The sequence below is a fragment of the Psammomys obesus genome, unplaced genomic scaffold (genome assembly GCF_907164565.1).
Source record: "Psammomys obesus unplaced genomic scaffold, mPsaObe1.curated_primary_1811, whole genome shotgun sequence".
Taxonomy (NCBI): domain Eukaryota; kingdom Metazoa; phylum Chordata; class Mammalia; order Rodentia; family Muridae; genus Psammomys; species Psammomys obesus.
In genome coordinates this window covers 12,462,986-12,488,378 of record NW_026593286.1, presented here as the reverse complement: position 1 = coordinate 12,488,378, position 25,393 = coordinate 12,462,986, and the positions used below count along the sequence as shown (strand labels likewise).

The 25,393-nt window shown below is 45.5% G+C and overlaps 1 protein-coding gene across 1 annotated transcript in view; it reads right to left on the bottom strand.

Moving 5' to 3' along the window:
- Wdfy1 (WD repeat and FYVE domain containing 1) overlaps positions 1 to 23,278 on the bottom strand; it is a 47,451-nt gene extending 24,173 nt beyond the window's left edge. The window contains exons 1-3 of the mRNA XM_055616881.1: positions 23,099 to 23,278; positions 7,176 to 7,243; positions 642 to 715 (exon numbers count right to left, since the gene is read on the bottom strand). Coding sequence (XP_055472856.1) covers positions 642 to 715; positions 7,176 to 7,243; positions 23,099 to 23,235 — 279 coding nt within the window. The 5' untranslated portion in view covers positions 23,236 to 23,278. The remainder of the gene's footprint in view (positions 1 to 641; positions 716 to 7,175; positions 7,244 to 23,098) is intronic.
- Positions 23,279 to 25,393: the final 2,115 nt, after the last annotated feature.

Here is a 25,393-nt window from a genome sequence, read left to right as displayed (position 1 = left end):
TTGGGTCGGGGGTGTACATGAAGAGACTGCCAATGGATTCAAGCTTTCCTTGGGGAAATGTGAAAATGCTCTGCAATTAGAAAGTTATGATGGTGACATGAGCTAATGAATACATAACACTACAAACCACTAAAATGTACATGTAGAATGATGACTGTTATCATACATGGGTTACATGTTTATTAAGGAAACAAACAGGTATGCACACACAATTAAGCTCAAAACACACCAGTCAATAACCGAAATTTTAAATATTACATCCTTCACCAAAGGTGGTTCAAGGTACCCTGCTTTCTTTCCAGGGTCACAGGAGTTCCTGGAGGAGTAGCTGGTCCCTTCTCCTCAGCTCTGTCTTACACAGAAACAGACACATACACATCGGTTCACCCACCACCGTGCCAAAGATGGCAGCATCTACCAGTCTCAAGTCCACTGTAAAAAGGCTGTGCTGTGTGGGTGACCTGAGCACCGAGACACTAATCTCGAGAGTATTCTGAGACCCACGGAAATTGGTTTGTAAGCACTATTCCGTGGAACTCACTTTTGGTCTCACATCTACAAAGAATTAGACACTTCTCATGACAAACACGGGTAGTCTCACAAAGGACATACTCAATACATACATCACAGACACTTCTTACCATTACAGCCCCATTATCCTGGCCCACGAATATCCGCCTGCTGTCGTGATGGTATGCCATAGCAGAACAAGGAGCTGCCAAGAAGATGGAGACCACAGTGTGAGAAAAGCTAAGCACTAAGGAAGCCATTGTTTAAAGCACATTATTATTAAGAAGAGTTATGTTAAAAACGCTCAAGGGTTAGGTTAAAAAAAAAAGACCAAAAAAATGCTTTATGAAAAATAAATTATGCACATTAAAAATATAATTGAAGTTCCCTATGATTTAGGTCTTCTTACAGTTATTTTTAGAATTGTGGGTGGTGTGAGCCAGCCTGACGTCTTGTCCGGGTGGAACTCCTACTGCGGCACAGATGTCTTTGGGAACCAGTGCATCTGGGCATGCTCTTGATATTGAGGCTCACACTGCCCTGCCATTCTTCCCCAGAAAATATCAATGGTTAAGTGGACTCTGAAAACGAAGGGGAGTGGCCTGAGAACTCCAACCCTGTGGCTTATGTGAGCCAACCAGGAAACCTACCATGGTATTACTTTTTTCTAACAGCCTTGGCTGTCCTGGAACTCTCTCTGTAGACCAGGCTGGCCTCAAACTCACAGAGATTCATCTGCCTTTGCCTCCAGGTGCTGTGATTAAAGGCAATCACTACCTAGCACATCAACCTCTTTCATGTACACACTCACTCATTATGGCCAACCCATCCCTCTTCTAGGAATCATGGGTAACAGAATAAGTTTTCCAAACAGAGAAACTTCAAACTGTCTTCTACAAATCAGAAGGAATGAGACTTCTGAAAATGAATGTTTGGAGACAGAACTGTTTGGGTTAGCTCAGCATAAATAATTTTAACTAACAATGAAAGACGCATACACGAAAATGAATGTCAGGGGAAATAAACCAGATGTGTGTTACTTTGAATTAAAACTGCTTATCAAAAACAATCAAAGAAAGCTGGGCTCGGTTACAAGTTCAGTTCAAGTTTGTAACTGAGCACTCAGAATGCAAAGGGAGAAAGATCACAAGTTCAAGGCCAACTGGCCTACACAGCAAGTGACATACCTGCCTGGGGTCATGTAGAGTGACACACTGCCAAAAGAAAAGGTCAGAAAGAAAAAAAAAAAGTCTTCAAAGGAAGTTACTTCTTGGAATAACTTCAGAATTTCTCAATCTAATAGGCTTATGCGGTGTCTTTCCAGCATTTATTTATTTATTTATTTACGTATGCACCCATATCTAGCTATCCATCCCCCTCTGGTGTGTACGGGTGGGGAGCTACACCTCTTGATGTATGTGCACGCATGTACACATCAGTATCTTTCCTCCACTACCTTTACGTTTTGAGACATAGTCTCTCACTGAACCTGTATCTTATCAATTCCGCTGGGCTAGCTGGCCGATGAGCTTCAGGCATCTGCCTGTTTCCACCAGCTTTCCTATCCCCTGCCCTCAGTGCTGGCATCACAGGCAATCAACATTAGGCCCGGCCTTTTATGTGGGTTCTGGGGATCGGGACTCAGGTCCTTGTACCCATGTGGCAAGCACTTTACAGACTGAGCCATCTCCTCGGCACCTGGGTTCACACTCTGCCAAAGAAAATCTAACACAGAATTTACCCAAAGGAAAGGAGAGTTTTAGTGCATCCAAGAACTCTGTAGATGAAGGTAGACACTGATACTGTACACAACCCACCAGATGTGTGTGACTTTAATTGGCTTCAAGTCTGCACACTCTTATATTTATGCTTGAGATTATGATGTTTTATCACGTATAAGAATCATAGTCTCTACCAGGCATAGTGGCACATGACTTTAATCCCAGCAACCAGGAGGCAGAGGTAGGAGAAGTTCTGAGCTTGAGGCCTGCTTGGTCTACATAGGGAGCTTGAGGCCAGCTACATGTACAAGGTGAGGCTGCCTGAATCAAGAGATGACATAATCACAAAGACACATTGTTGTGAACACAGACAGGCACACATTCTACTATTAAAACAAACAGCAGTTGCTATGAGGATTTAAAAGATTCTGTTACCATTTTTGTTTTCTTATCAGCTGATGGTAAATTTTGATGTTGGCTTTAAGTTTTCAATTCCTCCGATGCCTGATGCTATCATAAAGCCACATAAATATACAAAATCCCTCATTTCTGTAAAAATGTCAACGTGCTGAGTAATTTTACGATGCTAGAAATTCACAGCATTTATCATTGCGGTTGTTGTTGCTGTTGTTGTCTTGTGTGTGAGATGGGGCACATACATGCGTGCCACAGTGAATGTGTGGAGATCTGAAGACAAGTTTCAGGAGTTTTCTCTTCCCACTGTGGGCTCCAGAGACCAAACTCAGGTTGTCAGGCTCCTGTGGCTCTTCTATCTACCGAGTCATCTCGCAGACACAGGGTTTTTGAATTAAAAAGCTTCCCTAGTTTGATGTGGATGTAGTGATACCCTGGCCTTTTCTACCCCCTTAGAAAAGAGCTTTCTGCCAGGGTAAGCAACATACGGTTTAAAACCACGGGTGGAAGGCTCCAGGACTCACACAGCCCTACAAACAGGAAAAACAAAGACCATCTTTCAAGTTTATGCAATACATACACAAAAAGGCCTGAGACCACATATGTAAAACTCTGAGCAGACTGTCAGACCCACCCGCTGCAGGTTCTGTTGACAGTCTTTGGTGCTGGAGCCCAGCCAGACCCTCTCACTGCTCACTATTGCTTTCATACTACAGTGGTAGAGCTGAGTGAGCAGCTGCCATAGACTGGCCAATGAAATCTCAGCACTGCCATCTGGTCCTAACAGTTCTGCAGTCATAAACAGAGGAGGACTAGCATTACAGCCACAAAGTAGTTCACTTAAATCTCTTCAGCCTCAATTTCCTTAGCCATAAATTGTGATGACATCATCAAATTATATTTTCCAAGAAAAAAAGGCAAAGGACATAAGGTAACATAGAAACTGAGTCATCGGCTTTCTTCAGCCATAGCAGATTCGGAAAGTGACTCTTGCTAGGGAAGTAAGGTCACAGAGCAAGACTGGGCACCGATGGCAATACATAAAAGGTCACCTTGCACACAGGAAGTTGAAATTGGGAGATGGCCACTAAACATCTCAAATCTACAGATAATTTGTTGAAAGAACATTTCTTGTATTTTGAATATACCCAGCAGGGTATGGAAGCAGATGCTGAGACTCATAGCCAAACTTTGGGCAGAGTACAGAGAATCTTATGAAAGAAGGGGGAGATAGAAAGACCTGGAGAGGACAGGAGCTCCACAAAAAAGAGCAACAGAATCAAAAAATCTGGACCCAGGGGTCTTTTGTTAGACCGATACTCCAACCAAAAACCATGCATGGAGGTAACCTAGACAACCTAGAACCCCCTGCTCAGATGTAGCCCATAGCAGCTCAGTCTCCAAGTTGGTTCCCTAGTAATGGGAACAGGGACTGCCTCTGACATGAACTCAGTGGCTGGCTCTTTGATCATCTCCCCCTGAGTGGGGAGCAGCCTTACTAGGCCACAGAGGAAGACAATGCAGCCAGTCCTGATGAGACCTGATAGGGTTGGATGGAAGAGGAGGAGGACCTCCCCTATCATTGGACTGGGGGAGGGGCATGGGAGGAGAAGAGGGAGGGAGAGCGGGATTGGGACGGGGCCAGTGAGGGGGCTGCAGTTGGGATACAAAGTGAATAAATTATAATAAATAAAAATAAATAAATTTTTAAAATGTCATTTGAAAATGGTTACTTTTCCGACTCATTTGCCTTATTTTCTCAGTCATGTTAATGCAGCATGGGCAATAAGGAAGCGTTTGCACTGTGCATGGAGGCGCACCACTGTGACTTCAGTACGTGGAAGAACAGAAGGTCCCAGTGAATTCGAGGCCAGCCGAGGCTACAGAGTAATACCTTGGTACTCAAACAGTAACAGCAACAACAAAATGCAGCAGCCTCAGATGGAAAAAAACAAGCTGATTATGTACAGAAACAAACTTGGCATGCAGGTGTTAGGCAGCCTTGGCAGAGCCCCAGTGTGACTCTTTCCAGCCCTTCCATCTGAAACTGGGAACTACCTCAGGAAAGCCAGTGAAGCGGAGTAAAAGATGGATGGGGCTAGAGAGGACCGCAAATAGTCACATGCTCAAGATTTAACAGCCATGCTGGGTGTTGATGGCTTAAAGGAAAAATACTCAGCCACGACAGGAGCGGGCAAGAAGGCACAGTGGTTAAAGTCACTTGCTATCAAGCCTTATGGCCTGAGTTTGATTCCCAGGAGCCATACGGTAGAAGGAGAAAAATAGATTCCCACAGGCTGTCCTCCGACCTCCACCTGCAGCACCTTCCTCCACACAAACTATCTGGACAGAGGCCTGGAGACAGAGCTTCCAAGCACCAAGAGATAAACAGCTGTGGCTGTGGCAGGGTTGGGGAGCAGTTTAAAGAGTAACAATTAAATGTGGGACATAATCACCTCAGTCTATGTCTCTAAGGAGCATGAGTCCCAGTGTTCAGGACCCATGACCAAAATATGAACTAAGGAGGAAAGCAGGGGCGGGTCTGTGTGAGGAGCAGCACCAAGGGCACTGGAGGTGTTCCGCTGTGATGACACAGCACTGCCAGCATTGGCGTGAGTTCCCGGACTGTTTTTCCCCTCCAGCCATCGTATCTGTGGCTGGGCCACTGGGAAGTAAGAAGCTATCAATCCAGAAGAAGCCTATTGTGTGGCTGTTGTAACTAATGAGGCCCAGAGGATATCACCTCCTGATGCTCTGCTGCTTAAACAGGCTCCATAAGACACCAGTCACTTCATATTTCAATTGCCAAGGCTGTGCAGCCACAATATGTGCAGACAGGCAATGAGAAGGTTCTGCTACCCTGAGGCTCGGCATACTCTGAGCAGCCTTTCATGGAGTCTTCCAATATGCTCTGTTCCACTGTATTCCACTTACCTTTAAGTGGGATTCCAAAAGTCTATTTTCATTGAGTGGTATTATAAACATAAAGAAGTTGACTAGCTGTTCAAAGCCTTTAGAAAGTCTGACACTGATAAACCACAGACTTTTGGCAGAAATTCTCACAGGATCCAAACACTACTTTCATAAGGAATAAGTGAGAAAATGCAGAAAGCACACTATATGTGACAGGCCGAGTAACTGCTGATCCATATTGATACCAAACTTTGCAGTCTTAGAATGCTTCTCAGGAAAGCTGTGGCCAGTGTCAACAGGACCCAGGACAACTGTCATAAGCCCTCTTCTGGGGGAACTTCACAAGGACCTTCAGTAACAAGGCATTAAGCTCACAATAAATCCTTTTTTCCCCTAGGGTCATCTGATAATGGAAGCCCTTAATTCAAGGAAATCCTTCATTAGGAGCCCCACTCAGCAGTTAGCAGCTAGGACCCCATATAAAAAAGGCCTATTGTACTCCATATACTCCTATGAGGGTGACTAGCCTTTTGCCTGCTCTTTTTACTAGTCCTACTCCTACCCTATCTACCCCCAGCCAAGATGCAACACTTTGTAAACAGAGAATCTCCTCTGAAGCTGGGAGTCTAACAGTTTCCTCTGTGGCTGTCTGGGACAGAAGGAGTCGCCTCCCACTTGGCACTGGGCGGCATCCAGGCATTTTCTTCAGGACTTTGACTCTGAGAAAAGCTGAAGAAGTAGGACAGAAACACGGCAATGTAATGGTGAGTAGATTGCCTTGAGGATGTATGGGTAATTCTGTCAGGACAGGGTCTCACACAGCCCAGGCCTTGAACCTTGAACCTTGAGCCTTGAACCTTGCTGTGTAGCCATGGGCTACTTACCACACCCAGGTCTATGCTGTGCTGGGTACTGAACTTGGAGCTTCGAGCATGTTAGGCAAGCACTCCACCAACTGAGCTACGAGCCTGGCTTCTGAGAAGACGCTCCATTTACAAAGTGTTGCTCCTTGGTCTGTACCTTTGTGCAAACTTGGAGACAGGGAAAGAAGCAGGCAAAAGGCTGGTCATAATCACAGGTCAAACCACAGATATGGAATACGCAGGTGTTTTACAGTGCTGTATCAGCCGATAACCACTGCGCAAACGGCTACTTCTGGGACCACTGATAAGGCTCAGCCTTTAAAGGCATAGGCTAAAAAGCCCAAGTTCAGTACATAGTACAGGAGGGAAAGGAATCAACTCAAGTTTTCCTTTGGCCTCCCATGTCTGCCAAGGTATGAGCACTTACACACACTAAGAAACTACAAAAGTGATTTTCATAAAGTCACTACTGAGTTAAAGCTGGACAAATCAGGATAAAGGAAAATGGCCCCTTTCCTTGTCTTGTTTATTTTCCCCCCTTTCTTTTTCAGTTTTGGTCCTGTTTCAGTTAGGCTGTTAGACCAACAGTCTCTGTAAGAGTTTTTCCTGTGGTTTATTATAGCCTGTCAGAGGTCTTGGGTAACAAAGGAACTCCTTCTGAAATCCAGTGGCAATTTTTAGCCAGGTCTTTTGAAATTTAAATCATCAAAGGCATCAGAAACAATGTTCTTAAGTGGAAAAGTCCATGACTTACAGGCCATTGTGTGGTAGATGCTGGGCCAGTACTGGCCACTGTCTCTTTTCAGCCATACTCGGATGGTTCTGTGGAGACAGAGAGAGAGAAACAATCATACTTAGACATGCAACTAGGTTGTCTTTTGTGTTTCAGGGCAATTTTGTTTTTAATTAAAAAAATTCAATAAGCCTGGTGTGGTGTCGCACACCTTTGATCCCAGCACTCTGGGAGGCAAAGGCAGGTGGATTGCTGTGAGTTTGAGGCCAGCCTGGTCTGCAAAGTGAGTACAGGACAGCCAAGGCTACACAGAGAAACGCTGCCTCTAAATAAATAAATAAATAAATAAATAAATAAATAAAATAATTGAATATCTAATTGATCTTACAAAGTTATTCAGAGAAATACATATACAGATAAAATTTAGTATATTATATATGGTGTGCAAACTTTTATATAATACATATTACGCACTGTATGACCATTTTAAGTTATATAATACCTAGAAGTCAAGATTTCAAATAAGTTTAATAGCCTGGACATGTTCATTGTATAATGACATACAAAGGAATTGAGAACTATCAACTACTTTTCTGGGTCCAACAAATTGTGTCAACATATTCACGTCTGTCTCACCAGGTGACAGTGAGGAAAGCAGCGGGTAAACAAAGAAAGAAAAGCTGGGCACAGGGACACACGTTTACAACCCCAACGTGTGGAAGGCTAAAGCAGGACAATGATCATCGTGAGGCAGAGGCCAGCCTAGCAAAAGCCTCTCCCACAGAAGCAAATAGTAAAGTATCCTGTTTATGGAAAGTCAGTGTGTAGGAGGTCCTGGGGGAGGAACAGAGGTTTGAGTGCCTCAGTCAGTGAGAGGCTTGGCTTTTCCACCAACAATTCTCAGCCTCCTGCCCTAGAGGAAACTGTCCCACACTGTGTCCCTGGCCTCTCTTTCATCAGAGCACACACAGGGCTATGAGGAAATCCTGTGTGTACAGGAAAGTGACAAGTGAGCAGCCGAGCCAAAGGGCAGCGTGTGTGTTTACTGCAGAAGAATGCAGCAGGACCAGCATGGGCCACTCCTGTCTCTGCAGAGCCTCTAAGCCAGGCTCTTCATCCCTGGTTTCCTCTGGGTACTGCATTCTAGTGGTGTCTGCCTTGCTCACAAGTTTCTCATCACCCACTGTCATTCTCGGACAATCAGGCTTCTATTTCTAATCATGGGCTGGCAAGGTGACTCACTGGATAAAGGTGTTTGCCACCAAAAATGAGGACCTGAATCCAATCCTTACTACATAGTAGAAGGAGAGAACTGACTTTCATGGGTTGTCCTCCGACCTCCACCCCTGCAGCATGCCATTCACACACCTACATCTATGCGCACATAAACACATGAGTAAAAAGTGTATTTCTAATAGCAACCCAACAGTCCACAAATGTTGATTAGTTTACACTAAAAGATATGAAAACTAAATGTTGACTTATATTTCCATCTGCTTAACTAGTTATTTATTTTTGAAGTTCAAGACAAGTAAAACTGTTTCATAGGGACAAAACTCAAGAATGGCTGACTGACTGTGGGGAAGCGGGCAGACTGTAGAGACGTAAGGGAGCTTTCATCAAGGAAAATGGCAAGGCTCTGGGGTTGGTCAGCAGTAGAACACACCCCACTCCTCTCCAGAGCTGCACAAACTCCTGTGTGTGGTCAAGAGGAGACTCAAACTGGAGGGTGACCCTTACTAAATAGATAACATGACGGCACAGCACATAACCCTATTTTATGTATGTCTTGAGGCCAGTGGAACCTGACCAGGTTGCTAGATCCAGCTACTGGTCAGCATCTGGGGAGGACAGGACAGAGGAACGTCAAAAGTACTTCAACAAGAGCAAGACTGTGGGGAAGTCCACACACAAAAGACCTGATTCCTTCTACAAATAATTTGGAAGGGAGAAGAACAAGATGGAGGGCAAGCTTAAGAAATAGATCAAATAATACAATGTATGAATCTTATTTGAATTCTGATCTTAAAAAAAAAAAAAACTAAAAATAAAAGTAACCAGAATCATAAACAACAGTAGATATTTGCTGATATTAAAATTATTATATCTTTCTTTAGGTATAAAAGTTGTAATTATATGACTGTTTAGGTTTTTGCTTATTTTGGGAGTTGTTGGTGTTTTGGGTTGGCATGTGTTGTCCAGGTAAAGGAGCCTCATGGCCTGAGTTTGATCCTCAGAATTCACACTGCGGGAGAACAGAACCAACCTGTACAAATTGAATGTGTACTGTTCCTAAGAAGATGACATACTTTGTTGAATTTAGGGGTTTCAGGCCTTGGATCTGGTTTTGAAGAAATTATTAAATAGGAAAAAAGAGAACTTCCCATCTAAAAGTTAAAGAGTAAGAGTCAAGGATTTGAAGAAAAGAGTAAATAATGAAATGTTAGCACATGGCATTAGTAGCTTAATACCTTAGCCACTAAAAATAGTTACGAAGTGGTGTGTGAAATTGTGTATGAAATGTGGTTTTCTTTTTTAAGACTTTTATTTGGAGAGAGAGAGAGAGAGTATATGCTTATGTGTACATGCACGCAGCACGGAGGTGGGAGTCAGAAGACAACTATGGGAGTCAGTTCTCTCCTTCTACCATGTGAGTTCTGGGGACCCGAAGTGGGGCCTCAGGCTTTGTGCCAAGTGCTTGTACCTACTGACCTATCTTTTGGGCCAAAAATACTGAGTTTTCCTAAAGAAAAGTTACATAACTAAATTGTATAAGCACACTCTAGCTCTGAGGGTATCAGGTGGACAGTGAGGGGCGGGGCCACTTGTGGTTCAAACACTGACTGCAGATCCTTGTTAGAATCTGAGGACAACAACAACAGGCCCATGGGCACCCTGTGGCAAACCCACAAGTACACTCTGCAATGAGTTCTAGGTGCTCAGCGATGGATTCTGCCTAGTGGTCAAGTGTATATAAAATAAAAAATGTAAAAATATTCCACTCCTTAGGAATGTGTCTGTCAGCGTCACTGCAAGGCTGAGGAGTTCAAACGTGGCGAAGCAGTAAGCTGTCCTGTAGCCTCAGGCACAGAAACCTGAGGCAGCTTCAAATAGATGATGCCCCGGTTCCCTTCCTTAGACAGCCGCTAGAGGCTTCTGGTGCCTCACCCAGGACTCCTGCTCTGTGGTCTGCTGGCCATCAATGTGAACTTGTGCCTGGGACAGGCGTGGGAGTCAGGAGTATCTGCAAGCCTATAAGGGGTCACAGCGTTTCTCTGCAGGCCACTGCAGAGCAGGGAAGGGGCTCTGGCCTCCATAAAGAGACATGGATGGAAGGCACAATTAGAGAGATTCTTAGATGACTAGACCCAGATGGGATCACTCCCAAGGGAGCAGAGCACAATGCCTGCAGAGAGAAACTAACAAACCAGACGCAAGAAGGCTGGGAAAGAGAAGAGTCTCCCAAAAGATAACTAGGCTCAGCTGTTGCCCTCAGAGTGTGTCCCTGATGAGTCTCTGTAAGTTCGCAGCACTGAAATGCGGGGGGTATAGGCTACCTGTGTTCTAGATCCACACAGGGGTTCATTCTAGACACATGCAGGGATCTCATGCTCTGCAGAGAGCACGCTACCCTGTGGCAAACAGGATGGACATTTTTATTTCCAGTTTATGCTTCAGGGGACAGAAATGAACAGAAAGCCATCTTAAACACACACACACACACACACACACCACCACACCCCACACACACCAACATGGCTGCTGCAACACACTGCCTGACTCTACCCAGATACTTTGCTTTGTATGGCTAAAAACACAGGTAAAAGTGCCTTTCCAAGTCTATACATTTTCCACTAAGGCAGTAGCTCCTAAACAACAACAAAAAAAAGAAGCATTAAATAGTGTGTGTGTGTGGGGGGGTCCCCTTTAAAAGATATTCAAAGCATAAAAAAACTAGGTTGAACTAGACTTGAGAACCAAATCTCAAAGAAAATCTGACCTCTGAGATAAACAGGAAAGGCAACCGTAATAAAACCTCTCACTACCTCACGCTGTAGACTGCGCTGGACCTAGCATGAAATGTGTCAGTTTGTGGCAGATAACTGTGTGAAGTATGCGCCATTCTTCACCCCTTCCTGCTCCATGCCTTTACTACCTGACTTCACAGCCTTTCCCTCTGACTCCGGATGGTAGCTGCCTAGTGGCTTTAAGGCCAACTGTGTGTCTGAAGTGATAGATGATGGGGCTCTTCTGAGAAAGGCCTGTCCTGCGGAGGGGGAGGGCTAGCCCGTGGGGGAGGAGCTATGACAGGTGACAGGAAGAGTGTGTGTGGAGCGGGGGTAGGGGGTGTCCTAGTTCCCTTGACATGCCTGGAACTAGCTACCACGCCAGTGGCTGAGACACAGGACTGGTCACAAGCATGAGTGAGTCTGAGTCAGAGGAACTATGCTGCTGACCCACAGCTCATGACAATGGAACTCCTACAGCTTTAAGTCCCTGTGTTGAGGTGGTCTGAGCATAGCAAAGGCTAACTAATACAAATAGATAGAATACATTTTAAAATACTTAGAAACCAGACTTCAAAACTGAAAATCAAACAGGACTGCTATGTACCTTGGGTGACAGCGTGAGCTAACCTTTACTGGAATACAGAGGCCCTACTCTGCACATACCCTAAGTGAATTCTCTAAAATCTGAAAAGCTCTTGAGAAATCCTGGCATAAAACCTGTCACCTGTCATTCAGGGGAAGGCTTTGGTGTGCTCTGTTACTTTCCTACAGTGGTCTGTGAACAGTAGATTCAATGACACAACTCTGAGGCAGCAGGAAACACTTATTCCACAGAGATTAATGATCTATAGAAAGGCATACCTGAGGCTCAGAGGAGGGTTCACTCTTCTTTCCTCCAATCTCTCAAAAAGTTAATTAAACTAAGGTCAAATATACATTATGGGATTACCAAGCCCATAAAGTCTCATCCTTTTAAGCCACGATGGAGTAAGAACAAAGATGAATGCACAGCATGGTTCTCTTCTTCAAGGCACTGACTCTCAAGCCATAAAGAATCTAGTAGAACTAATGAGGACTAGTTTTCACTCGGCAACCCTTTGAGGACAAACATTTGGATGTGTTATATATTTTTCAGAACACATTATACCTGCCTAATAACCTTGAAGACCGAGTGCCCATTTGTGATGTCCAAAAGCACTCAAGTATTTCTGAAGAAGTCCAAGGTCAGGCCTGCCCCACCTCCAACAGCAACACTTAAAACTTCATATCTTTTACCAATTTTCCTCCTAAGACAAGAGGAATAAAGCAACTTAAGCATTTTCTAATTTTATGCTGATATATAGGTATTGTTCAACCAATTGATTAAAAAGCGACTTTAAGAATATACAGTATGCAACAAAATAAGTCCAAGGTCCTAATATAGCTTAACCTCTGGATAAATAGTAATTGTGAAGAAAGATGATTTTTGTGACCTCTTCCAGGGATGCTGAAACTCTTAGACTTGGGACTCTCAACACTTCTATCACTCACAACAAAGAGGACTGTTTCCTCGTCTGACTGTACCTCCGGAAGATACAGATAAAAATGTTGAGTTCTGGCACCTAAGATGGCTTCTGGAATCCTAAGCTGTTAGCCTGAAAGGAAGAGGGAAAGATACCATCAACACTTCAGTCTGTCTTTATCAAATAAGTGGCAATTTCCTTCCAGTCAAGTCACTGGAACTCTGACCTGTTCGTTTCCGCTGGAGAACAAAGTGTGTCCTTTGGTGATGGGGAGGCAAAACAGCGAACAGTTGCTGAGTGGTTTCCTAAACCAAAAGACTAGACACTGGCCTCGGTTTTCAGAGGACTTAGCCTGGTTGGGTGAATTGAGACTGTATTATGGGGGGGAACACTGGGCAGCTCAGGGATCCGCAGGGACAGTCTCAAAGCTTGATGATCTCATCCAGAGAAGAAGGCTCTTGGGGACCCAGGCTCGTGCACCATCCCAGCCAGTAACACCTCCTCCCAAGGATCCATAGACATGTGGCTGAAATGGCTCCTCCTGCAGGTTCTCTGGGAGAGACCAGTCCAGACGTAATCTTCTGCTACTGGCGTGAAAATGATTTTGTGTGACTCCTGTGTAAACAAGAAGGCTAAGGAAAACTCAAGAGGACAGGAATAATCTAGACAGGCTGGGGTCAGCAGGAAGCCCATGGAACACTCTTTCTTAAGGTAAAAAACAAATCAACAAACCCAACAAAAAAACTTCAGCTCTACCCATCGCCCAGCAGATCTGTCCAGAAACCTAGAAACTAACCCAGAGGAAGCCAGGTCTGAGCTAGTTTTAAATTCTGCTCTCTGTTCCTTTATTAGTTTGTTTCGTGATTCAATCAGGCCAACACTGGACATACTGCTCTGAGCTTACACTGTTTTAAACACGGGGAGAATTTAAGAGGCCAGCATTCAGTGACTAAAGACAGGCGTGTTAGCTGGGAACGATGGAATGAGGCCAAATCTCTGCAGATGCTGAAAAGGTAGGCTGACATCTAGAAACACAGGTAGGAGGATGATGGATGGGACAAAAACAGCACCCCTCCAAGTTCAGTCCTCCACAGTTTCCCTGGTGGGTATGAAGAAATGAGTTAAGCACACAAGCTAGGACATGCCAGGGGAAACACAGCAGTAAGGAAGCCTGTGGGGTACCCCGGAACCCCAGGCCAAGTGGTATTTTCTACACACCAACCATAACCTAGTACTCCAAAAGGTTCCCTATCAGCAGTGACTTCAAGCACCCCCCAGTTTCCCCAGATGCTGCTCCAGATGGCTGCTCCCTGCCTGCAGGCAAACAGAAAGAGAATGAGATAAGAGGAAAATATCCTCAGAGGTGACCTCTCACCCCAAATCTGTACAGGAATGGTGGCTGCAGGTTCACTTTGATCTTAAAGGGAACCGTTTTGAGTAAAGTTGTATGTGGTCTATGGGGAATATGAATAATTAGAAAGATGGCTTTGAGCTCAGACAGTAGAGCGCTGGCCTAGCATGCAGCAATCCCTGAGTTCCAGCCGCAGGCAGCATCACATACACTGGGTAATGGCTCATACATGTAATTCCAACACTGCAGAGGTTGAACCAGGGCAATTAAAAGCTCAAGACCATCCTTGGGTAGATAGTGAGTCTGAGGCCAGCCTAGCCTATATAAGTGAAACCCTGTCTCAAGAAATAGAAAATATTTTATCATGAAGTATAAAAAATACTCAATAAAGTAAGTACATGTTCATGTTCCCTTAACTTTCTGAACAATTTGCTAAGTGCATTTTACATTGAGAAGATAAGATAAATGGCTGTATTCTAGAAACCAATATTGACTAACACTCAACTTTGTTCCTATGAGGAACCTTGCAGGTGTCTAAAGTTAACCAGAGGAGGAAAGGCCTACTACACAGCAATGTGAGTCTCTGCCATTCAGTCGACCCAATGGTGCTGGTTAGTTGCTAGCAATGGAGGAGGGCCTGCTATATGACCTGCTCTCTGGAGGTACCAGCTATAGGGGGGGATCAAATGAACAAATCCAGACAACAGCAACTAACACCTAGCTCTAAGTTGGGGGAAGCTGAGAAAGGCTGACAATGGCAGACAGGGAAGAATTAATTACATCATAGTGGAAAGAGAAGTAGATGCAGCCCTGAAAGGCTAGGATGTGGGAGGTGAGGAGGGAAAATGTTTCGAGGACGGTGCACAGGAGTCACTACGTCTATGTGAGGGAAAGTGTTGGATGTTGATGGGACAGAGAACACGTAGGCAAGAACCACTAAGAAGTGAGAAATAGATGTAGAAAGAAAGTTTGTTACAGAATAGCTATACATTCCCCCCCCCCCGAATCCTATTACAGTCTCCCCAAATCCTGTTGCAGTAATGACACACAGCATTAATGAGAGGTCATGAGCAGGGAAAAGATATCGTAAAAGCCATTTTGAAGATAAGAGTATGGCAAGACAGATTTGAGTAGGACATGCCAGGGCTTGGGAACTCCTCGAGAAGGCAGCTGTAGTGACCACGGTTTAACAGTAGTTAGGACGAAAGCTGGGTGTGGTGGCACACACCTATAATCCCTGCACTCGGGGAGGCAAAGGCAAGCAGATCTCGGTGAGTTCAAGGCCAGTCTGTTACAAAGCAAGTCCAGGACAGTCAAGGCTACAAGGAGAAACACTGTCTCGAAGAAAAAAAACAAAGACAAACAAACAAAAAATAAAGAAGAGATAAGGACAAGCCTGGGAGTGAAAATAGACTTGAAGGCACAGCAGCCAGGCCTGAGACAGCTGTCCTGCCTTCGAGGCTGGCCCTGGGCTGGCATCTCTGACCTTAGATTTCCGGCAGGTTCCCAACATTCCCTAACTCAGAAGACTGGTTCACCCCATTTACTGTTTGTACAAAATATATGATTTATACTCCACACATGTTTCTCTTTTCAAGACTCCGGAGTTTGGGTACATGCTAAGAGAGTGTGCTCATATAACTAGGCCCCAACCAACATTTGACATGATGTCTCTGCTGAACTCCCCTGTTAAACAGTATTGAACACAAGGGGTCACATAATTCCACAATGGTGGGATGTAGCGCATTGTGTGACTCCAGACAGGACTCTCGGAGGCTCTGTCTCCTGCCGTTCTGTCTTCCCTGCATGTGTTGGGTTTAGGCTGTGTCTTGGGACTACAACGTGACATGGCTGTGTGTACAGTTGTAAGGTGTGAGCCCTACTAGTGAACCAAAGGACCTGATCTCAGGGTCCTCTGACACAACAGGGGAGAGACCCAGGAGAGACATGAATATGACTGAAATGACTTGGGACTGGCCAAATAAGGAAATAAGAAAAGGCATAACTCAAGAGTCAGTTATAAAAGTGTACCCTTATAATTGACTCCCAATTGCTAGTGCTTTATTTAGGGCAAGAAATTTTTTTCACACACACATGGGGCAGAAATAGCTTTAGCTTTTAAAGACATAAAGGAAATTAAATGGAAAACAAATGGGAATGAAATCACCACTGCTGGCCCCTGTGCCAGGCTCAATTCTAAGTGCCCTCCACCTATGCTATTGATTTGTCTGCTCTGCATAAACCCGATGAGGCAGATACTCCACCGTATCTGCACTTGGCAGCTGAGAAGACCATGATGCAAAGGGGCTAAGTGACATGTCCAAGGTCACATGACTTGCAGTCAAACTCTGTCATGTCAAACCCTCTCTGGAGCCTCTGCTCTTAGTTACACTCTGGAAAGAAAATGTGTACCAGTGAGGGGTCATGCTACACTGGATAGTCACTGAACTCACTTCTCTGCAGGCTTCCTGCTGCCTCACTCTTCAATTTATTCTGTAACACAAATTGAAGAATCTGCTTTTAGGCCTTGAATGACAACCACCTTGGACAAATGAACAGCTTCTGGCTACAACAGATTTCCCTTCTAAGCATTTTATCTAAAAATTAGATTTAGAGTCAGTCCCCATATATAATCTGGAAATGCCAAACGTGCACAAAACCCTGGGTTTGATCCCCAGCACTGCATAAACCTGGCTTGGTGGCACATGCCTGTAATCCCAGAATGCAGGTGAAGGCAAGAGGAACTAGTCCCTCAGCTAAATAACAAGCTACAGGCCAGCTGGGCTACATGAGGCTGTCAAACAAAAACCAAAACCTTGAAGTGTTTATAAGAGGCAACAAATACTCTAAGAGAGTTGGTAGATTAAAAAAGAAAAAGGCTACAAAATATATCTAAAAGTTGGTGGGGGGGATGGTTTTGGCTTTTGACTCTTTTTTTTTTTTTTTCTCTTTTTTAAACCAGCTTCTATACAGCACCTGAAAACACAGATCTGTCATTGTTTGTCTTAGGCCTAGGGAAACCGAGTTCCCTGTAGAAATCAATGCTGGCCTTGCAGGCTCCTGGAGCAGCAGCAGATGAAGCCCGCTCATCTCTAACATTGTCAAAACGAAGACAGCAGGACTGTAGCCTTTACTTAGCTAGAAAGCTTTATAACAAGAGTCTGCATCTTTGAAAACTTCTATCATTTCATGAGCTGACTATCTAAGTTTTTGTGCAGTCCAAGCAGAGTCCAAAAACGGCCATGTGTCTAGGGAATCAGGCCCTGCAGCCTCAGACAGCTCAGGTCTGCCTGGCATGCAATCTCAGCTTCTCTCTTCTCCCTGCCCCCCACCCAGCCCCTGCCAGAGACAGTAATTGCTGTGACTCCAATTCTTCAATTTACCACTGAACGTCCTTTGATGGTGGTCTTCATTTCATTTCCTCAACTGGAAGTCAGCACTACATTACTGACTCACAGCTGAAATAATTCTTAGTTCCAAAGTTTAGGACCCCAATTAAGCCTTATTATACACATTGACTTAACAGTCTTTGGATTATATTCAGATGCTATGTGTGGTCTGATTTTATTGAGAAGGAGGTGGTGTTATGCTTTAAATGTGTGTTTGTGTGCTGCACATGTGAACGTACAAGACCCACCTGTCTGCGCCCCCCACCAAGGGGTTACAGGCACGCACAGTCATGTCCAGCATTGTATTTGGGATTAGGGATGTGAGCTGAGATCCTCCTGCTTGCAGAGAAGTTAACTACTCTTACCCACTAAGCCATCTCCCCAGCTCCACGTTTTATATCTTACATGTCCTCCAAAAGGTACTTTTTCTAAAAGGTTTAGTCCCCAACTGGAGGTGTTGGAAAACTCAGGAAGTCGTTGGAGAAAGTGATTGGAGGTGGGGGCTATGCCCTTGAAGAGCATATTGAAACCCTGGCCCTGCCTCTTCTCCAGCTTCCAGTCTGCACTGGAGTTCTCAGTTTCCTCTGCCATGCAATGACTCATCGCCCTGCCAAAGGTCCAAAGGCAACAACACTGAGTGACCACAGCTTGAAACCATGAGCCAAAATAACCTTTTCTTCTTTCAAGCTGCCTACCTCAGGCATTCTGTCACAAAGACAGAATACCTGTTAGTGTGTGGGTATCTGTAAAATCACTCTAAGGAAATATATCCAAAATGCTGAAATGGGGAGGAGGGCTGGGGAAATGGCTCAGCAGTTAAGAGCACATACTGAGGAACAGAGTACGGTTCCTAAAACCCAAACCCTCCTGTAGCTCCAGCAGCACAGCATCCAACATCTTTGGAACTCCGAGGGCATCTGCACTCACAGCGCACAGATGCAGATATACACACAATCTAAAAATAAGTTTTCTTTGAAGAGAGGTGTAAAGAGCTTTCTCCTCTGATTGAGGTACAACCCTCCTTTCTTGCCCATCACTGGTGCTTAGCGTGTGATCCTTGGATCAGCAGCATCCCTCAGGAACTTGATAGAAATGCTAGTTCTCTCAGGGACTGCCCCCACAAACTCAACTTTCCTAATCAGAATCTCCGGGGGTGAGGCTCAATAGTTACTGGTTCACAAGAGTTCCAAGTGATGCTGACTAACACTCCGGTTTGAGAACCACTTTCTGAAGAGCAGAAAGGCTAGTGACTAGGGTCTGTGTACCACGGGACGTTGAGCAGTCGCCCTGGCATTAAAGGATGCTGAGCTCTGGGCTTGGCAAGGATCCATATGCCAACAGTATCTTCTGCCCTGCCAATGTGACTGCAGATAGTCTCAAATGTTCCCTGGGGGCCACGGTCGATGGAGGAACTGCTGGCACGGATGTTTGAAAAGTGGGCCCTGGCTTCAGGAAGCCCCCAGATTCTTTAGCTTTTCCTTTCAGGACATCCTTGTTCTCTGTGGCCTTTCTGTAATACATTAACTTCAGCTGGATCCTGCTACAAACACTCAAACTTTCTTTTCTGCGAAGAAGATTTGTGGCAGTACACACCTACAATCCCAGCACTCAGGAGGCTGAGACAGAATGATCACCAGTGCCAGGCCAGCCTGGGACACATAGTGAGACCTTGTCTCAAAAACAAAACAAAACAAAAAAATAAATAAACAATGTGGTGGCACACACCCAGAGTTCTAGCAATCAGGCGATAGAGGCCGGAGAGTTGGGAGTTTAAAATCACCCTTGGCTGCACAGTATACTCAAGGCCAGGCTGGGTTACAGGAAATCCTGAGTAAAAAGCAAACTGAAAAAGAGCTGATAAGAAAGTTCAGCCTGTCTTCCAAGGAACACGTCAGTAAGCATGCATCTACACTCATACATAGATTATTTTACACACACACACAAATAACAGTCTATAAAGTTACTTTTGTAAGAATTAAAGAACAAGTTGCAAAGTTGTATTAAAAAGGTGCAATCCATTTTTTTTTTTTAAATCCTGAAAATTAGTAAAAAGGAAGGGTCACTGATCAAGGCAAGAAGTAAATCCTGTGGAAGGGGAGGTGGGCCTCTCCTATCAGTGGACCAGGGGAGGGGAGAAGAAAGAGGAAGGGTGGGATTGGGAGGAGACGAGGGAGGGGGTCACAGCTGGGATACAGAGTAAATAAATTGTAAATAATAATAATAATAATAAAGTGAATCCTGTCATTTTGTATTTGCTGCTTGCAGTCAATTGCTGACTAACATAGCCTGTTTTTCCTAATGCAGAGATGTATGACTAAAAGAACTTGGACCTAAAGTAACAGAACTAGGTTCAAATCTCAGTCCTACCAATTAAAGAGTTTTGTGGTCTTGGTAAGTACTTCAGTGTGGTTTGTGCCTCAGTTTTCTGACCTGTCAAATGGCCATCAGAATACAGTATGTTTACCTTATGTTTGATAGACTCTTGGCAAGACCTGACAGAGCATCCTCAGCTGCTGCCGCCTTTGCAGTAAAACAGACATTCACACTGTACTCAATGAATAAAGACTGCAAACAATTCATCTATTCAGGTCAAGTTTTAGCACCAATGAGCTTTGCAAAAACTTCCACACACAGGAACTTCCTACTCTGAAAATGTATTGAGTTTTGGAACTGCTGTTGAGGAAAATGGAGTGCACTGTTCTCATGGAAGATATGAGCTTGGATGCAGTAACACACACACCAAATTTGCGCTGGTTGGTAGAGAAGGGACTTTCTAAGGATTAACTATTGCCATTTCTAAAACATGCATTCAAATCATATCATTTGCTTTTTTTTTTTTTTTTTTTTTTTTTTTAGTGTTTATCCCTGACTGCAAAATAAAATCCAGTTCCTAGAGTCACACCATAAATCTTCTCCAAAACTGGGCACTGCCCTTTCAAGGCCTCAGCCTTTGCTGCCATGGCCTCCCATCCACCTTCTGCTCTGGTCACTTTAAAATAGCTAGAATTCCTTACCACTTCACACTCCCTTCAGTCCTTTCCCTCTGCCTGGAACCAGGCCGTGCACCCTCCTTTCCATAATCCAGTCCTTCATCCATGAGGCCCTCCTCTACACATGACTCTTGGACCCAGCCCAAGGAGTTTCTTCCTTCTGTGTTTTCCGGCCATCTGGGGAGCTGAGACACAGGACCATGTCCCCCGTAAACTGCTCAGCACTTGGAAAGAGCTATTTTAATGTCAGCTGCCTTTATAGTTACGGTGGAGATGAAGGAACAGGTATGTCTGACATGGTCTTGGCTGAATAAGAAAGGCCAGTGTTCTAAGTCCTCGGGCATATTCTATACAGGCTTCAGTGGATCAAAGGCCATGAGGGTCCATAAATCAAAAGTGTATGAGTATAAGCACTGTGGTTTTTGACCCCTCTTTTATCCCCAGGACCTCTCATTCAATCGATACAGCATTCCTGGATGGATGAATGGATGAGTGAACGACAAGTATGACAAATGATGGTTTCGAGAAAAAAACTAAGACCAACCAACAAAACAAAGCCCACGTTCTCACTGAATGCCATGAATTGTGGTACCTACAAAAAGGCTTAAAATACACATCAGAAACCTTCAGTAGTGACTCCTTGGTGGTCCTGTCATTTGCTGCAAGACATTTGAGCAGGAGTGAAAAAAAAAAAAATGAGCTGATCCAAGACTCCCTTGAATATGTGAGAAGCAGCTTAGTAATCACTTTCCATAAAAATCTTTATTAGGACCGTTCCTACCCAGCAATCTCAGATATTCAGCAACTTACCCAACACACATGAGTCACAAATAAAATATTTCACCAGATAAAGCCGGCTGAGTTTAATAAACTGTTGTCTGAACTTCTGTATCACACAAACACCCCTGTTCTGCCATTTGCCTTGTTTACATTCCCTTCTCTCTAGTCTCATGTTCCGACTCTCCCCACACCATTCCTGTTTCACACACCTACACAAAGAGCCTACCAATCACATACCCCCTTGTTTGAGGTCGATTACCTGTAAACTGGAGGGAAAACACGCTCACTACCTGAGGAAAAAAAGCTCTAACTGAGCTCGTGTAAAAACCAAATACAAAGGTTCAGTAGGAGCTGTGGGCTTCAAGTTTCGTTTTCCCATTCAGGGCAGGCCCTCAATTTCACTCACTTCAAAAGCTATGAAGACAAAAAGCTGGGCTCTGCCTGCAGCACCGGGAGAAGAGAATACTCTCCCTGAAGCCCTTCCAGCTTGGGCCTATCACTGCTTGAGACTCCGAGGAAACATTTCCCTCAACGGCTTTTTAAACCTTTAAAAGTTTCAAACTTGCTACAATTCTAAAACAAGGGTGATTCCCCCAGTCACTTTACACTGTCCTGAAAACCCGAGGGCAGATGACAAGTTCCCAGTTCCATTCAGGGCTTCCTCAGTATCTCCTTGACTCAGAGAAACTAGTAACATCTTTGTAGCTTCAGTTCCCTCTTGGGTAAAATGAAATCATGGACCAAGTGAGTCTTTTCTGAACTGTAGCGAGTAACCGGCACTGACAGCAAGGCTGTTTCAGTCTTGTGGTAAATGACATTCTGTTCCTTATTTGTGGTGATAAATTACCTGTAAATAAATTTTCCTTCTGAAATACCTGCATCTGGTCTTTTAAAGAATGAATCACCTTTATTTAAAATTTTAAGACTATTTGGCCAATGAAGAGTTCAGATAGTTCTAGCAACTGTGGTTTAAAAAACAAAAGAAAAACTGATTCTGAGGCCAGGGTGAAGCACTGAAAGGTTCAGAGCCCCAACCCCAACGACCAAACAAACTAGAAGGAAAAGGTGAATGCCCCTGGAGTTCCTTGTAAGGAATAAACACCTGCACCAGGTCCCAAGGTAATCAGCCACTAGCCCTCTGGGACTTGGAACGGACCCAGGAGAACCCAGAAACTCTGGAGCACTAGGCGAACTCCGACGAGGAAGACACAGGAGGCAAAGGTTGGGGCAGCACTATGAGACAGGGTTCCAGCGGCAGGGGGAAATTGGCTGGCGTCCCAAGTTTCAGGGGCGAATTGGGAACCCCGGACTGGAGGCTGCGGTGGGAGCAAGGGTTTGTTTCTAGAGGGGACAGGGAGAGGGTAGGTCCCAGGCTGGAAGGGTGTGGCAGGGGTCCTTAACTGAAGACCGCAGGGAGGAAGGCCCAGAACTGGAGAGGCCCTGTGAGACCCAAGATCCCAGGATGGAGGGGTGTTGTATATCAGGGTCCCGAGTTGGATGGGCCCTGTGGGTCAGGGTCCCGGGCTAGACAGGAATTGTGGGACGACGGGGTCCCGGGACTGGAGGGGAGCTGTAGGACAGGGTCCAGGAATGGGAGAGGCTGTGAGTCGGGGTCCCGTGATAGAGGAGGTGCTGCGGAGGCAGTCCCGGACTGAAACGGGGCAGTGAGACGGTCCGGGGCTGATGGAGCATGTTGGGGTTCCCGGGACTAAAGACGCGCGGAGGGAAAGATCCCAGACTGGGGGCGTGAGGCAGATCCGCCTGACGGCACCCGGATCTCGGGGGACCGCAGGGACGCGGGAGACGGGGGTGGCCCCGCGATCCGGGGTGACCACAGGAGGGGAGGCGGGGCCGCGGACCCCGCCGTGCCTCGTGGCCGCCCCCACCTCGCGCCCCGGCCCCCGCGCGCTCCCGGACCCTACCTGTCCTCGCTCGCGGTGATCACTCCGTCCTCCTTGGGGATGAGCAGCGCGGCGGTGACGGCGTCCTGGTGGCCCTCTATCTTGCTCAGCAGCACCGGGCGGCTGCTCTGCGGCCTGGAGTGGATCTCGGCCGCCATGTTCGCGCCGCGGCCTCCCCGGCGGGCGGCCCATCAGCTGACCGCCGGGCGGGGACGCGCCGGTTGCTCAGGGCAACCCGGCCGCGTGTGCGCCGCGCTGCTGTAAGTTCGCGAGCACCGCCGCAGTTTCCCGTATTGCCCAGGGAAGTCGCGCAGCTGTAATGTCGTGATGCCGGAGAGAAGCCCAGAAAAGCCTGGACCTTGACAAAGGTTAAAAAGCCAAACCGTTCTCCCGGAAACGAATTGAGCTGAGCAGCGGCAGAGCACAGGCACTTGCCCCTCAAACAATACCACACTGCATCCACTCTAAGAAGCCATTGTCTGAAAGACACACCCCAATTTCAGGCATGTTAAAAGGTAAGAAAATAGTGTCTCTTAGACTATTTGCGTTGCAGGAGATGGCACTTGGTTTCTCACACAGATGATCTCTTCACCAATGGTTTCTCACACAGATGATCTCAGTACCGATCAGTTTAAGAGATGGAGGTGGTAAATGTTTTTGTCTCAAAATCGAACAACAGAAGTCCACCCGGTGGACTTAACGTGGCAATAGCTTTAAGAAAAACACAAGCAGCCCTAACCGCTGGGAGCTGGGGCTGGTACCATCATCGGAGCACTCCTAGCCTGTGCCCATAAGTAGGCCCTCACTCACATCCTCTTGTAAGTTAACCCAATAAAAGTCATTGTCCCACCAAATTGGACTTTAGTGATATCTATATTTTGATACGTTGTTGGCTCCCTACCTAGTATATGTAGACATCTGTTCATGTTTCCCCACGAATAGTGTCATACGACACAGAGCTCCAACTACGCTAATAACGGAGAGACAGAGACAGAAAAGAGAAAGGGCAGACATTCCACTGTGGGAAACAAATAAGTGAAATAAATTAAATCATATGCTACATTAGATAATGTTGGATGCAATTAAGTAAAGCAATGAGGGGTAGCACAGACTGTAAGGGTGTTACCGTTCTAACTCGGGCGGTATGGAGAACATAGTTGACTGCAGAGAGCCACCTTGAAGGAAAAGGTATGGCCACAGTCTCTAGCCTTCAGGTGCTTCAGCATCTGCTTTAGCTGCTGAGAGGCCCAGGGTAGCAGCCATACGTTTTGTATGGTACCTTGCATTTTACAACTAATCAATTAGTCAGGAGCATCCAGACCCAACTAACCATTAGGACACATTGCTAAGCAATACTGGCTCCAGAGCTCCCTCTTGGCCTGAGCCGAGATTCATCAGCCCAGTGCTACTAACGACTATTGCTATCTAATCTTGCCAGCACCCTCATCTCCACAGGTGTTAAGCTCTAATTATATCCTGGGTGCAAACTTCTGGCTCAGTTTCTGCTTGTAGAGAATACAACCTGAGACAGGTGACTAGTAAAGGCTTCCTTGCAAAGACATTTGAGCCAGTCAGGAAGTAAGCCCTGTGGAATGTGGGCAAACTGCTATCCTGGACAAGAAAATAGCACATACTGTGGCCCAGGGGTGAGCAGAGCTGGGGTTCTATGGGAACAGGACAGCAACCAGTGATGCTGGGGGAAGATGGGGTAGGAAGAAGAGAGATAAGACAGACAAAATAGATAATCCTCAGCCAGGAGAACTTGGCAAGATTTTGGGGTTTTGTTTGTTTGTTTTTCATATGTGTCAGGAGGCTGATGAAAGATTTGGGGGAGACTGGACCAATCTGCTCTTAGGTTTTGGCTTTGGTTTGAGGATGCTCTTCCAATATAGCCTAGATAGTCTTGTACTCAAAATCCTCCTACTACAGGTCCCCTAGTGCTGGAATTATAGGTGTGTGCTATCATTATCAGCTACTTCTAATTTGATTGATTGGTTTTATGCTGGCTGAGGGTGGATGTTAGCCAAGTGTGCTGCCACTCAGCTTCATCCTCAGCCTCTTTATTTTTGTTTTCTATTTGGAGACAGGGGCTCCATAAGTGTCCTAGGTTGCCTTTGAACTTGCCCCATAGCTCAAGAAAGTCTTCAATTTAGTGATCCTCCTGTCTCAGTAGCCGGGATTACAGGCCACCACTACCAAGCCTGGCTACTTCAAATCTTAAAAAGAGGTAGCAAGGCTGTCCCACAGAAAGTGAGTGAAAATAGCTGGGAGGTGGTGGTAGCCTCTAAGGGTTCCAATGATGAGCAGACACCAGAC